Genomic DNA, 16,477 nt, shown 5'->3' on the forward strand with positions numbered 1-16,477 from the left:
CTGTATGAGTGTGTGTGCGCAGGTTTGCTTTTCTTTTTGTTCGGGCATGCTTCGGAGTGTCATGGTCAGTGTGTGTGTGTGTGTGTGTGTGTGTGTGTGTGTGTGTGTGTGTGTGTGTGTGTGTGTGTGTGTGTGTGTGTGTGTGTGTGTCTGTGTGTCTGTGTGTCTGTGTGTGTGCATGCGTGCGTGGGTGGCGGTCATTCATTCGTTAGTGGTTAGTCATGATCCACCAGGAGGCTGCAGGAACAGAGGAACAGAGGGAAGAGGAGAAAAGAGGGAGGGGAAAGATGGAAGGACAGACACAGGGGGGGGGGAGAAGAGAAGGATGACAAGAAAAGGATTGGGTGACGAATAGAGAATGAGAAACAGGGTGAAAAAAGACAGAGAAAGAGGGACAGAGATGAACCAATTTAGACCTGAGAATAAATTCGACAAATGTCTTCTAAAATCCTAACAGTTTTCTGAAAAACCCGTTTCTATGTCAGTGGTGCTCAAACCTTTTCATGTCAAGGACCGCTTTTTACCATTTAATTCCTATTAAAATTCATTGTTCAAAAAATAGCTGAATTGCATTGCGACCCATTGTGAGCTCGCAGATACGTTTTTGAAGAAATGTGCCTGTTCCCATAACAGGGGCTCTGGCGTGAAAGTTATAAAAATGCTGCTTTACAGTATAGATAGATACCTATAAATAGTGCAAACACACAAATAAGTGGATGGAGGCACATATATTTTTCACGCATACCTGTACATACCTGTAGCAGAGTGGCTCAGAGCCTTGGAGTATATATGAATAGAGACGGCAATAGAGAGGAAACCCTGAGGCCAAATGGACATAGTGTCCGAATTTGGTATTGCAGCGCTGGCCCAAACACATGAACGCGCTGGTCCGTTGACTATCATTGCGCACGTTCATGATGACACGAGAATGCTGTTTCAGTGCAATGATAGTCAACGGCAGCGCGTTCATGAGTTTGGCCCAATCAATCCCAGAATGCACTCTGTTCCCACCCGCAAGGAGGAGTGAAATCGCCTCATGCGCTTTTGAGCAACTTAATGCAAGTGGATGATCCGGTGCCGTCTCTATTCATATATACTCTAAGCTCAGAGCCTCAGCCTGATGGCCTCAAAACCCAATTATCTTCCTCGGTCCATATTGAATATCCCTTTTTATCGGGACTTTCACACAGGTGACCCAAGATCGAATCCCGGGCGTTACACACATACTCTGTAGACATGCATGCATGTGTCTGAAACAGGCCCACACAGTATCACCATCACACACCATACACACCTGGAAGCAGCATGGTAGATACCACTTCTGGATCCTCCAGCATGTCGATGACGCAGCGCTGGAAGTCTTTACTGGCGTTGGACTGCAAGTAACTGCAGGGAGGAAGACACATAGAAAGACGAGACAATGGGTCCTCGTTTATCACAAAGAAGTTTCAGCGCACAATTGTAAGCTCGAGCAACCTTAAAGTACACAAGTTGGCCCTGTATGGCCTACTTGTGCGCAAGGCGGCGGCGCACTTCGACAGAGTGCATTTCTAGTTTCTTCTTGTATTTTAAATATCTATGGTGGAGGGGGGTCACTATGGCCTAAGGGGCAAGGGCCCATATATTCCAGCAGACTCAGCAGAGGTCTGGGCAGAAACTCCCCAGCGGCAGTATATTGCTTATTGAAGGGAATTCAACTCCCCAATCAGCTCAAAATTGACGACATCTGTGGTTTCACTGAGAGGTGCTGACAGCTGTACTCTGAACAGCCTTGGGCTAAACTGCTTAGAAAGCACTCGCTCTCCTCGGTGGATGATGACACACTGTTGTGTGGCCGCAGCTATACCACCCAACTTTCTGCGGGTTATGTACTGTACTGTGAAATGGTGCATTACTGACTCTCGTTTTGTATCCCTCATAAGGCCAATTCATACTCCAGTTTTGGGTGATTAGGAAACAGTGGTTAGTAAAAAACATATTCATACTCCACCTAAAAGTGGAGTATGAATATAGGCCTGGATAGGCAACATAGGGCAATGAGTAGGCTCATTGGAAAATAGTATACCCTGGTTTGTGCAGGGGAACCTTTGTTTGGCATGTGTTTGCAACAGTTCCCTATCAAGAATAAAAGTCTGCGTAACAATTTCTGCTCCCAGACATAAATATATTTTACTCAAATGTGGTAACGTTTCTGGCCGAAGCCCTTCCTCAGACCTTCAAACGTTACCACAATTATTAAGTAAAATATTGATTTGTTTTTACATGATTTACATTACAACTTTACATGATTCTAATTGTAGGCCAATAATCATGCCATGAAGTTCATATCCCTATAGCTTCTCTCTAGTGTAATAGATAGTACAGAAATAATACGTCAAATGGCCCTTTTATAGAGGACTGATGTGTGTGAAAGACAAAAACAGACCAATAAAATACTGTGAGAGAGATGCAAGGAAGCAGAAATCAGGCAGCAGTGAAAAATATCTTCCTTTTTTCTCTGTGTTCTCTTTCCAATGTTTACCAACCTCTTGGATAAGTGTAGTATTCTCAATTTAACTTGTGCAATTTGACTTAGTTTTGAATGTAGCAAAAAGAAAATGTTCAGGGCCAAACATGCCACTGATATTTAGAAAGCTATAGCTTGCCTCACTTTCCCTGATTTGTGGTTCTTTGTTTCACCTGTGTCCCCAGCCAATCCTTGTGTTGATTTGATTTGAGTTCACCTGTGTCCTGTTAATCTTGTGCCTATTTACTGTAAGCCCTGTGTTTGTATTATTGTATTATTGCCGTGTAAACATGAGTTTCCAAGTCTTTGTTTGATGGTGTTGCTCTCCTGGAAATAATAACCTCCACTTCAAGATTCTGACTTCCTCGCATTTGGGTACATCCTGACACTGTCAGTGATTTATTTAAGCAATAATACACAAGAGGGAGTTCTTTATCGTCATTATGCACGCCTGTGCGGGCGAGTTCCGAAATTAAGGCATCGCAGAAGTGGTTTATCCAAGTGGTTAAAGCATGGCTAGAAAGTTGTTTCAACCAAATTGCTTCCTCGAAACGACCTGTTGTATTAATTATCAATAATGACCACCCAGCCAGACTTTATCCCTTGCTTAATCCATTCAATTTCCAACCGAATGTCTTGGATGTAAACACCATGATTCACCAAGGAAATTCACCACCAAATTTATGCCTCACAGTCACGGGGACTCGTGATTTCACCGTGTGTAGTGCACACGGTGCACTAAAGATGGAGTGCCACGATCTTTTCTCTATGAGGTGACAGTACTTCATTAGACCCCTGGTGTGGTTTTTATGTGAAATGATGTCTTCCCTTTGTATTTAGGGTTTCTTCCTGGAGGCTGAAAACTTGACTGTCAAACGTGCCAATGAAATGCCAGTGATAGTGTGACGAATTATTATCACATGCACCCACCCACGCACCTCCTCTTTGTGGAGCTGCCACACACACACACACACACACACACACACACACACACACACACACACACACACACACACACACACATGCACACACATGTGAAGATGGCGGCGGCAGGTTGACAGCTGTCAAACAGTCATTTCACACCAGTTTTTAAACAACAAACGTGATCTTGGCTGTCTGTGAAAAAGACAAGGTGATTCCCTCACCCCCCTCTTTAACCTCACGTCACCCTAGGCAGAGTGCGGGTGTACATGCGTGTGTACAGAGTGCGTGTGTACAGCGTGTGGTACTAAAGCAGTGATGACTGCTTTAGTACCAACTCAGTCCAAGTTAATATGGGATAAAAAAAAGTAAAGCACAAATACCTCGAAATTGTACTTAAGTACAGTACTTAAGTAAATGTACTTAAGTAACTTCCTTCACTGAAAATGGCCAATCCACAAGCACACAATGCATAGTGTTGTGGTGGTGCGCAAAAGAGCGGGAGAGAAAGAGAGTGACAGACTGGATAAGAGAGAGAGAGAGCGTGCATGTGTGTTCCTGCAACATAAGAGATGGGCCATCTGTTCCTCCTCAGTAACAGCGGACGCTTCCACCAACAAGCTCAGAAGCACAGCCAGTATCTGACTGTCACACACACACACACATACACACACATACATACACACGCATGCACGCAGGCACGCACACACCGTACCCACCTCATCCAGGAGAGCCGGTCTTGCCAGAACTCATACATAATGTAGCACGACTTCCCTGGGAGCTTCTGAACTGACACCCTGAAGGAAGGAGCACCGGGGAGGACAGAGAGAGAGAGAGAGAGAGAGAGAGAGAGGAAGAGCGGAAGAGAGAGAGAGGAAGAGGGTAAAGGGTAAACAACACCAAAGACAGTGGGTATACTATACTGTATACGCACAAAACAAACTGAGGGAGGGACATTTTCTTAACCACTGAAGCCCTGTATACTTCATATGGTCCGCTGTATAGTGAGGCAAGTAGTGAAAATATACCATATGTGACCAAATTTGACTGAGAGACTGCAATTGGATTTTTTTGAATTTTCGTTTTTTCATGTCATATGAAAGCAGGGAATCATAGCTTCAAATATACGTATTGGTTGTTCAGTTTGACCCACCAGTTTTGGAGATATGGCTTATAGCGTAATGTCTTGCAGAAAACAGTGAGTTGAGAAAACAGGCTTGAAAGGTTCACTTCTGTGGTCTCTTAACATTACACCTAGCTACATGTTTAAGCATTTATTTCATATTTAGATTTCAGCTCTGACACTTATTTCAGACATGCTCTAGTATGTGAAGAGTCTGCCTGTACTATTAACTCATTTTGGGAAAAAAAATGTTTTTCTCCTTTGGTGAAAAGCTGGAATTTGTGCGATCACATATACAGTACAAGCTCACGTATTGCATTTGTGACACATTGTGCGGTTGTAGAAAAAGTAAGTGTCAAAGAATTATTGACACATTTTGGTAAATTACAGTGTGGCAATAAAACTAATTTCTGGCCTTGACAGCCCATACAGAAACATCTAAACAGAAAATCCAAAAAGAAAAGTCCCATTTGATTGCATTAAACAACATTAAACTCACTTTGCCACTCGATTTGTCCCTCACTTTTTGCCCTAGAGGCCAGGGACACCGATAGGGCTACAGCGCCTCTAAAGGCCCCCAGGCCCCCACGCATGCTCCAGTTTTAGGTGATAAGGTGACCACCTCTAAAGGCCCCCAGGCCCCCACGCATGCTCCAGTTTTAGGTGATAAGCTGACCACCTCTAAAGGCCCCCAGGCCCCCCATGCATGCTCCAGTTTGGCCCCCCACGCATGCTCCAGTTTTAGGTGATAAGGTGACCACCTCTAAAGGCCCCCAGGCCCCCCACGCATGCTCCAGTTTTAGGTGATATGGTGACCACCTCTAAAGGCCCCCAGGCCCCCACGCATGCTCCAGTTTTAGGTGATAAGGTGACCACCTCTAGGCCCCCAGGCCCCCCACGCATGCTCCAGTTTTAGGTGATATGGTGACCACCTCTAAAGGCCCCCAGGCCCCCACGCATGCTCCAGTTTTAGGTGATATGGTGACCACCTCTAGGCCCCCAGGCCCCCCACGCATGCTCCAGTTTTAGGTGATATGGTGACCACCTCTAGGCCCCCAGGCCCCCCACGCATGCTCCAGTTTTAGGTGATATGGTGACCACCTCTAGGCCCCCAGGCCCCCCACGCATGCTCCAGTTTTAGGTGATATGGTGACCACCTCTAGGCCCCCAGGCCCCCCACGCATGCTCCAGTTTTAGGTGATAAGGTGACCACCTCTAAAGGCCCCCAGGCCCCCACGCATGCTCCAGTTTTAGGTGATAAGGTGACCACCTCTAAAGGCCCCCAGGCCCCCCACGCATGCTCCAGTTTTAGGTGATAAGGTGACCACCTCTAGGCCCCCAGGCCCCCCACGCATGCTCCAGTTTTAGGTGATAAGGTGACCACCTCTAAAGGCCCCCAGGCCCCCACGCATGCTCCAGTTTTAGGTGATAAGGTGACCACCTCTAAAGGCCCCCAGGCCCCCCACGCATGCTCCAGTTTTAGGTGATAAGGTGACCACCTCTAGGCCCCCAGGCCCCCCACGCATGCTCCAGTTTTAGGTGATAAGGTGACCACCGTGGCTGTTTGGGAAACTACAACATGATGTCACTGCAGTGTTATAACATGGGGTCATCTTAAAATCGTGTCATATAAGAATCGTGGTCCAAAAATATACAAAAACTGTCTTGGCGATATTGTCGGGAGGTGTCTCTGTATCGTTTAAGACAGTCAGTCAGTCAGTCATATTTTTATTTGTCTGTTTCTAGCGGAAATGTAATTCGGCAGCAGTAACATTAGCGTCTTCTCTCCGTCGGTTGATTCTTCATATCCATATGAGTGAAACAGCCGGGATGACATGTTTATTTTCCAAACACAGTTCTTATATGAGGCGATCAACCCCCCCCCCATGGGGATTACAATGCAAATAAAAAGTACATGAACCTGTGGACTTAGCGCCCTCTACCGATATTGACGTCAGACTTCGGTGCTCTATACTTACATGCATGGAGATGATGAATGATGAATTGCATTCTTAAGTGCTCAAAGCGCTTTACAATGGTTCATTCGGTCATACATTGGGAGGTGAAGTGGCGAACAGTCGACGCCAGCGTCCTCACTTCCCACATTCACACACCAATGGTGGCAATTAAGCTCACACCGATGTAAGGGTTCAGTGTCTTTGCCCAAGGACACTTTGAGATATCTTTTTAAGCGTTCCACTCACTGCAGGTTGTCGGAGTGGTCGTTGGTGGCGTCGCTGTAGCTCTTCAGAACGTTTTGGAAATCTTCCAGGTGTTCCTCTGCCACGGTCATCTGCCTCTGGACCAGCAGGATGTTCTGGTGGGCACCCAGAAAGACCAGACAGAAGCAGTGTTGATCAATGTTGTTTTAGCCATGGTCTTTTGAATAGTTTTCATTTAGTTTTAGTCACCTGTCGTGTCTAGTTTTAGTCGACTAAATATACAGTCGATTTAGTCGACTAAAATGTATTTTGGCGGGCCGTCGTAATGGCTGATTTTACACTTGCTGAAAATAGGCGATCTACAAGCTGACAACGCGTCGCGTTGTGAGCTTGCTTATTTTCACCATGCAACCAAGTGTAAAATGACTTGTGTCTTTTACTTATGCTGGATCTCTTGTCCACTAGTCTATTCCTAACATTTTAGTCTAGTTTTTATTTGTTGACGAAATTGTCAGTATATTTAGTCTTAAGTTTTAGTCATCATAGCTTATAGTGTATATTTCGTTTTTACTTAGTTTTCCTCAGTGAAAAAAAGGTAGTCGACGAACACTTTTCGTTATAGTTTTAGTCGACACTGGGCAGCACTTAACCACTTCTAACGCTATATACTGTACCTCGTTGACGGGGGTCCCCCAAGGGTCTATCTATACTGTATTTAGTCCCTCCTCTTTTCCCCTCTAGTCTACACCAAAGCTGAAATAGACATTATACAAGTAGATTATACAAGAAATTATACATTATACAATTATACATTATACAAGAAATAGCTCACCACGTGTTTGGCGACCATTTTTACCAAATATGGTCAGCTTTTTTTACGGCCAGAATAGGAACGCTATATAAGATTTCATATGGTTATGTGTGCCGTGTTTTCCTTCACCTACTGTACGTATATGTATGTTGCCATGGTGGTGTGTGGGGAGGAGGAGAGGTGTGCAATCAGGGACGTGCAGAGAGTGTTAGAGGGGCAGGGGCTGAAATCCCGTAAGAGAGCACTTTTGGACAATAATAGCAGATCTACAAGCTTGTAGATCAGCTACTGTCGGGGAGCAACCCAGCACTCTTTAGCTAGTGGAGATGCGGTATATACGACATGGATTTATAAACAAATTTGTTCAACGCAAAATTCTGTGTTCAAGTTCAGGAGACTTCGGGGATAAAGCAATTCTCCTGAATGCTGACTTCCGGCATGGCATGGAAAGGAGAGTAATTTCCATTTCTTTCACCATCACCACCATAGTAAACGCTGCATTCGTGGTCTGGAAAGGGCAGTTGTTTTACAGACAGGTAAAAGGGCAGGGGCTGAATCCCACTTTGATGTTAATGTGTGCACGTCCCTGTGTGCAATACTAGGTTTGCAAATCAGCAGAGCACTGCATTTTTGGGGGTCATCAAAGACCACGTTTTGCACTGTCCGCTGCCCGCCTGATTTAACCAAGGGCAACTGCTATTTTTGGCACAATGCAATATACAGTATAGTAGTACACTGTATACAGTATAGTAGTATACTGTATAGTGCATGGAGGGCCCACCCAGACAACTCAAATTTGTTATAGTTTATATAGTTAGATTAATATTATCACACTGACACTAGTAACTAAAGCTGTCAAACAAATGTAGTGGAGTAAAAAGTATACAATAGCCTATGTGGCTCTGAGATATGGAGTAGAAGTATTGATTATCAAGAAATGGAAGTAAAATAATGAACTGGTAATATTTCCACTACTACCAAACACCCATGGGGGCTTTGCCTTTGACTATAGACTATTTCCATGTAAACTAACCATTTTTCATAAAAACTTTTCTGCACCGGCATTTTTGTCCACCAACGTTGTTTATCTGGGAGATTATGAATTGGGTTCATGGGAACGGGATCAACTATGAGAAATGCTTCTCAGAGGACCAGCGTCATACATATTAAATGTATTTGTTATTCACTCCAGAGAGAATGATCATCTTCTCTTGGCTGCCTAGTGTGAGGCATGTGTTGTGGATGACTGCATGCGCATGCATCCCCCCCTGTGCACCCCCCACCCCCCCCCCCCCCCCCCCCCTCTTGGGAGGAATTCAGCTCCCGAGTATTTGCTTCCAAGACGGTGTGGAGATTACCAGCTCTCAAAGGAAATGAAAAAAAAAGTGATCATTTGATTGCTGGTGATTGAATCCACCTGCAACACTGCACCAGCTGACGTACAATATGTCGTCGTTGACGGGTGGTGGAAACCTTGCATGTCCAAAACTGTTTTAGAAAATGGTAACAATGACACGAGTATCATTAACTGCACAATGTCTCCATTGTGCATCTGTCCCCCCCTTAGCTCCCCCTTTATATTATTATTATTATTTACATTATGTTTCTCTGTCACAACCTCGTGGCCGTTGTTTTCGTTCGTTTCCGACGTACTTTTGTCGGTTCAATCACTGTGTTGTGACTTACAGTATGACTTATGCTGGATCCCTTGTCCAATTCCTATAACATTTCAGTCTAGTTTTTATATGTTGTCAGTATATTTAGTTTTAGTCATCATAGCTTAGTTATAGTTTCCATTTAGTTTGTCTGTTACTTCACACCAGTGTCGACTGTTTCCCCCCCAAAATAGAGCCATACGTGTCGAAACTTTATCTGCACCAAAATAACTGAGTTGCCGTGATACCTCTGAAGTGACAGATTTTAGAAGTGCATTCTATGCATTTATATTCTGCATCATCGTCCCTTTCTTTGTACTCTAATGTATCTATCTCAAATGAAAGGAATTCTTTCATGCAGACTTTGTCTCTATAGGCACGATATTTGACGCGTTTGACAGATGCAACAATGAAAAATGTGATTGCCATTGGATTGGCGCATGCAGTAAAAAAATAAAAAACGTATGTCTTGATATTTCAGACATTAGGCCGATGTCCGTTGGGCAACTGCCTACTCGGGAACAATGCAAGTATGCTGATGTATAAAATATAGGGTTAAAGTGGATTAAAGTGATTGCTATATTAACCCAACGTTGCTGGGGGCTCCCTGGAACCCCCTCAAGGACCCCTGAGGGTCCCCGGTCCCCGTTTGATAACCACCGATCTACTGAATTTGGAACGGCATAATGCAGGGGTTCTCAACCCGAGGGCCGCGACGCCCGGAGGGTCCCCAAATTATTTTCAAAAAAGAAAAAGCCATTTTTAACTGAATGGCTGGAAAATGGAAATGAAGAATTTACATAGTACACATAGTACATGCATAAACTTAATGATTTGATGATCCTTAATGATTATACCTGTATTCAGTATTAATTTATGATATTTTCTCTATAATTAAGCAGTCAGTTTGTATTGGGGGCGGGGTGGGGCGGGGGTCGCGAGACATGGCCAGAGCATCTCTGGGGTCCCCAGCCAAAAACACTGCGAACACCTGGCATAATGGACGATGATCGATGATGAGTGACCATGCTGCTTTCAAACGACGTCATTTCTTCATTTTTCCATTAAATTAACTGAATATAAGTTGATCGAATGGGGACTAAAATACATACAATACACTACAGTGCTGTATACTTTAAGTTTAACATGGAAAATAACAGGTCTGTTTGTTTGCTCACATCTTGCATAATGCCTCATAAGCATGGGGGCTGCAATTACTTCACTGCGGGGCTGTTTATGTACTTATTTATGTACACATACATTATTATCCAACTGCCGTGCAAGGCTCTAGCTTCTAACTATAATGTTCCATTCTAATTGAGTGGTAAGTATGCAACTGGGAGTGTGTGTACTGTGAGAGAGATGATGGCTGTGATGTATAGTCTCTCTAGGAATATTTCAGCACTTGTAATGCAATGTTCTCAAAATACAGCTTGACCTTGATGGCGGTATTCCATCAAGATGTCTCGAACGTGTTCTGTGTTTCAGCAGGACGTATTGCTATGCTTTTTCACACGGAATATTTGTTCTGTTGCCAAGCAACCCTTAACTGTCTAGCTAGTATACGGTACATACGTTTGCGTTGTTGTCTTTATTGTCCTATAGAGACAAGTGTGAATACGTTTTAAATGTTCAGACATCATTTCAGGTTTTACGGGTTTGCACGTACAGTACAGCAGTCCACTCTCAGAATTAAATTAAACAAACTCCAAATTTGACTATGTACTATTGCGCTGTACTATAGCTGTAGCTATGCATGCCTCTGATAAAAGATTGGTTGGCCCTATAAGTAACTGCAAAATGACAATGCAATATTCCTAATATTCCTAATAATACATGAGTAATGCAGTACAAATATCTCACGATGACTCACAGACTTGTATGTGCTGGCCAGTGAGTCTTCTTTGAGTGGCTCCAACTTCGGACTCTGAAATGAAGAGGTGATTTTTATTTAACCAGTAAAAAACACATTGAGACAGAAATCTCTTTTACGAGTTGGGAACTGGCCAAGAAAAAAAATACACATCAGTGCTGCTACCACAATGCATGACATCATTCGTCTGAATGTCTGTGTGTGAGTCAGAAACACCACCGTAGCTCCTCACTGCCTGCACCAATCGCTCCCACTTTTCACACAGGCATTGACCATAATAATATGGAGGTCTTAACGAAGCCCTTTTTCCAATTCAACAAATTATAAATTAATAATGAATTTATTAGTGAATTAAAACGCACCCAGGGGGCAGTACCCCCCGCGGCCACAAGGCCTCAAATATCTCACAACGGGTAAGGGCTAGTAACAGAAAACAGACCGAGTAGTCAGTCAATCAGTCTGTCTGTCTGTCTGTCTGTCTGTCTGTCTGTCTGTCTGTCTGTCTGTCTGTCTGTCTGTCTGTCTGATTGGACATCATGTTGTTGACATCATCATTATGATGAAAGGCTCCGCTCACTTCAGACGAGCGTGATTTTGTTTTCCTTTATTTGTTTAAAAATATATATTTCACCTTTTTGCCCAAAACAAGGATGCCAGATTTTAAAGTGGTCGAATGCTCTTTTTGGACTCTAATATATTTCACAAGGCTGTGCTGGATGCAAATGTGTTTTGAACTATATAGGCAGCAGCACATCCATTCCATTATTTATCATTTTCAACGCAGTGTCCTCTACTTTCCACGAATTCTGAGTAGGCCTGTGCAAAATGTCATGTAAAGGTTATTGTACTCTGTGGGAGAGATTTGTCAATGGATACAGCACTGCACTACATACCATTACACTAGGCTATGATTTGATTTGATATCCCCCCCCCCCACCACCACCACCACACGCACGCACGCACACGCACACACACACACACACATGTACACACTCTCTCTCTCTCTCTCTCTCTCTCTCTCTCTCTCTCTCTCCCTTGGGATGAGACAATAACAGGTGCAAGAGAGATTGAAATGAAAAGGGGGTGAAGCACTGGCCTTGCGTAGAGTGTGTTAGTTAGTCCATATAGAGTGTGTTAGGAACTTAGGAAAGGGGCTAATGTTGGAGAGAGAGAGAGAGAGAGAGAGAGAGGGGGGGAGAGAGAGAGACTAGTGGAATGATCGAGACAAGCAGAATCGGGAAGCCAGAGAGCGTGACGGAGAAGGTGAAGAAAGCGGAGAGAGGTGAATGAGAAGCTCTGCCTGCGTAAGCCTGATCCAAGCCTTGCAGAATGTACCGCGGCGTTGCTCTCCATTCTGTGATTGTGCTCCTTTTTCTGTGTCTTTTGCTCACATGGCAGATGTTCCACCAGCTGCACAAGAAGCATTCTGCCGGCCACGGTGCAGTGTTGTTTTCCTCGACTGAAACTATGACAAAAAATGTTCGTCGACTACCTTTTTTCACTGACGAAAACTAAATGGAAACTAAATAAAAACTAAGCTACGATGACTAAAACTGAGACTAAATATATCGACAATTTCGTCAAGAAATAAAAAACAAACTAAAATGTTAGGAAGGGACTAGTGGACGAGATCCAGTATAAGTCATTTTACATTTGGTTGCATGCTGAAAATTGCAGATCTACAAGCTCACAACTGCGACGCGTTGTGAGCTTGTAGATCTGCTATTTTCAGCAAGAGTAAAATCAGCCATTACGACGGCATCAAGGCCCGACAAAATACATTTTAGTCGACTAAATCAACCGTAGATTTAGTCGACTAAAATCGCATGACATTTAGTCGACTAAAACTAGACTAACACTAAAACATTCCAGGTGATTCAAATGTGACTAAAACTAAATGAAAACTATTCAAAAAACCATGACTAAAACTAAAATAAAAATTTGCTGCCAAAAACAACACCATGTGCCATCTTTACATTCCACATTGTGTATTATGCACCTTGTACATGTATTCGTGTACCTTATGTATGCTGGGAATTTCTATATCGACTTGACTCCAAGTCCCAGTTGATTTTATTCTGTGTTCTCTCTATTTTTCCTATTCCAATGTTGACTTGAGACAAACTCTATGTAGGCCTACTCCTTTACACCTGTAATCTTGGGAACTTAAAGTAAAAACTGAAAATCCATTATAACACTGACAGTCTGTGTCAGTTTAACTTAGACAATTTAACTTATTAGTCCATAGAATTTGTATTGGGTTTTCTCCACTCCTGGTTAACCGGGACCTGACGTGCCTCACAAGAAAAGAACCACAATCACTTCTCGCCGGGTATGACTTCTTATTGACTGTATGGCCAACAACCCAAAGTGCAAACATGATTATTAATCCCATTTCCTGTGATGTGAATGTTTTAGTATACCTGACACTCCAGCTTGTCCAGCAGCAGCTGCAGCCTGTTGATCTGAGAGCACCAGGTCTCACCGTTCACACCTGGGTATGCACAAAGTGGACAAGAGAGACGACCATCCACTTGCATTAAGTTGCTCAAAAGCGCATGAGGCGATTTCACTCCTCCTTCCGGGTAGGAACAGAGTGCATTCTGGGATTGATTGGGCCAAACACATGAACGCGCTGGCCGTTGACTATCATTGCACGAGTTCACGTATGAAACAGCGTTGACGTGTCATCATGAACGTGCGCAATGATAGTCAACGGACCAGCGTGTTCATGTGTTTGGCCCAGCGCTGCAATACCAAATGCGGCCACTATGTCAATTTCGCCTCAGGGTTTCCTCCGGGTGCCGTCTCTATTATACTCTAAGGTCTGCATTTGCAATACGAATACTTTATTTAGGCAATGTTTCGGTCAAAGACGTTCTTCAGGCATCAGATGCCTGTGCATTTTTTCTGAATACATTGAGCCCTGCCTATATGCACCCGTCTCAGAGCATATCAGGTGTGCATAAGACTTTTGTTGCCCTTTATATATTTGAAAAATGGTTGAAAAAGGTTTGATCATTTATCGGCCTGTCCAAACAAAATACAGGTTGAAAATGGTTAAAGAAAAACACACAGCACAACCACGACTATACAGTACGTTCCACAACATGTGATACGATAACAGCAGAAATACCATTCATATTTATCAGTGTATGAAGGAGCCACATCCGTGTGTGTGTGTGTGTGTGTGTGTGTGTGTGTGTGTGTGTGTGTGTGTGTGTGTGTGTGTGTGTGTGTGTGTGTGTGTGTGTGTGTGTGTGTGTGTGTGTGTGTGTGTGTGTGTGTGTGTGTGTGTGTGTGTGTGTGTGTGTGTGTGCGTGTGCGTGTGTTACCTGTCGTCAGTGCGCCTGAGCAGGGATCTGATGGCGACAGACACAGGCTGCTGTGGGCCCTGCGGCCACAGGGCTTGTCGTTCCTTTGTAGCGCTGTCAGCTCGGGGGCCTCCACCTCTCTCCTGCTATGCCGCAGAGTGGCAGCGGTGGCAGTTTGAGGCCCGGAGAGATGAGTAAATGTCAAGAGAAAAAAAGAGAGGGGGGGGGGGGGGATCATGACACAGGATACAGGCAGTATTAAGTAGTAAGGCAATGGAAATGTGGAATCAAATCGAGTTGTGAAGGAAGGCAAGGCATGGAGAGAGACAGACACAAAGAGATGCACAGAGGAGGAAGGGCCCTATTTTGAAGCACAGTCGACAGCGTGGCAGGTGAACATGATGACGGAGATTTGTGGATAGGAGAATACATTACAGGTCTGTAGCCGGTGGTGGAAAAGGTACTCATTTTTGTAAAAGTATCAAAATGTCCCATTTAAAGTTTTCAAAGTATTGAAAATAAGCAGATCTGCAAGCTCATGACCGAAATCTGTATAGGCCAAAATATCTGCCAGGCAAGAAATCCATGTAATACATCCACATCTACAAATAAATGCAGTGAAGTAAAAGTACCATGTTTGGATCCAAGATGTAAAGTAAAACTATTAGAAATAGGAAGTGTCACACCCCCCGCTCCTCTTGTCATTGTATTTGAACCGTGACTATATGGCTCCAAACCCTGAACTATTATGTGGCATGCATGGCCATGCATTTTGTGATTAGTTCTTGTTCTGTAATGCCTTGAATGTTAAGAAAGGAAGCGCTTGTTATCAGTGTTGTCTTTGAACACTCATTACAGTCCTTAGGTTTTGGACTTATTCTGTGTTTTCATTTCAGTTTTCATTTTCAGTTTTTATGTTCTGTATTTTGCCTTACATGTTTGGTTTTGGTGTTGTTCTTTTGGTTGTGTCTTATTTTGTAGTTTTGTTCTGTGCTTTCCTGCCTCCACTTGTTGGTGTTTCCTTTTCTGTCTTACCTACCTGATTATTGTATCCTAGCCACCTGTGTTCTGTTTGCCTGTTAGCCTAACCTGTGTTTGATTGTATTTTGAGTTCACCTGTGTCCTGTTACCCCTGTCTATTTAAGCCCTTTGTTTGCAGTGTGTTCTTGTTGGTCAGTAGACCTATGTCGAGTGAGTTTGGTGTCTGAAACGTCTTGCCTGTGTTTTGCCTTTTTGGAATAACCTTGATTTATAGTAAAATAAACACCTTGAAGATAATCTGCTCTGCATCTGGTTGCCTGCTTTTGGGTCTTACTCTAACTCATTCCTGACATAAAGCACAAATACCTCACAATTGTACTTAAGTATAGACTTCTACAGTACTTAAGTAAATGTACTTAGTTACTTGCCACCACTGCCTGTAGTGCAGTGTCAAGTGGGTTTGGACTAAGGCCTCACTCACACCTTTCGATCTAGCATACAACATTGATGCATGCTAGATGTAAGCAAGTTGTAAGTGGCATGGCCGCCCCAATGCATTTCCAATGGAAGTCACATGGTTTGATACAACATTTTGGACTACAAGCTGTTGTATGGCTTTCGGCTGTGTTTCGACTGCCCCCCTCCCCCTCATACAACACAAATGTTGTGTCAAACCATGTGACTCCCATTGGAAATGCATTGGGGCAAGATGTACAGTATCACACCCTTTGTATACAACAACAAGCATACATCAGTCTGTTGCGAAGGTGTGAGTGAGGCCTAAGCTGAATGCAATAAGTGAATGTGTTATAGGTGGATTGAGTCATACTTGCATCATCTTGCATCGCTCTTGTACGACTAGGTATTGAAGGCAATTCATTTACGAAAAATGCCTATACAAAGTTGAAACATGGAGGTAAAAGGTTTCTGCCTTGCCGTTTCAGGGACAAAATGTAATTTCTTCCTAGAGCAAAGTGACGGTGACCTTGTGTGGGAGCCGAGGTGGGAGGTGCAGAGTCACCAACAGTGAATCAGCATCTCAGGCAGATGGCCACGCAAAATCATAAGCCCAAAGTCACCATGAGATAAACTGTGTGGACGACGGACGTCTTAATAAAGTCAAACGTACCC

At 43.7% G+C, this 16,477-nt stretch overlaps 1 protein-coding gene across 1 annotated transcript in view; it reads right to left on the bottom strand.

Moving 5' to 3' along the window:
* Window positions 1-208: 208 nt before the first annotated feature.
* The window catches only part of necab3 (N-terminal EF-hand calcium binding protein 3), a gene marked incomplete at both ends in the record, with an annotated part of 45,743 nt that continues 29,474 nt past the window's right edge, over window positions 209-16,477 (bottom strand). Inside the window, 7 exons of the mRNA XM_080790440.1 lie at window positions 209-237; window positions 1,295-1,386; window positions 4,147-4,224; window positions 6,755-6,867; window positions 11,052-11,105; window positions 13,475-13,545; window positions 14,387-14,508. Of these exons, the coding sequence (XP_080646566.1) occupies window positions 209-237; window positions 1,295-1,386; window positions 4,147-4,224; window positions 6,755-6,867; window positions 11,052-11,105; window positions 13,475-13,545; window positions 14,387-14,508 (559 nt within the window). The remainder of the gene's footprint in view (window positions 238-1,294; window positions 1,387-4,146; window positions 4,225-6,754; window positions 6,868-11,051; window positions 11,106-13,474; window positions 13,546-14,386; window positions 14,509-16,477) is intronic.

This window comes from Protomyctophum bolini, assembly GCF_963924005.1.
Source record: "Protomyctophum bolini genome assembly, chromosome: 2".
In the NCBI taxonomy this organism is placed as follows: Eukaryota; Metazoa; Chordata; class Actinopteri; order Myctophiformes; family Myctophidae; genus Protomyctophum; species Protomyctophum bolini.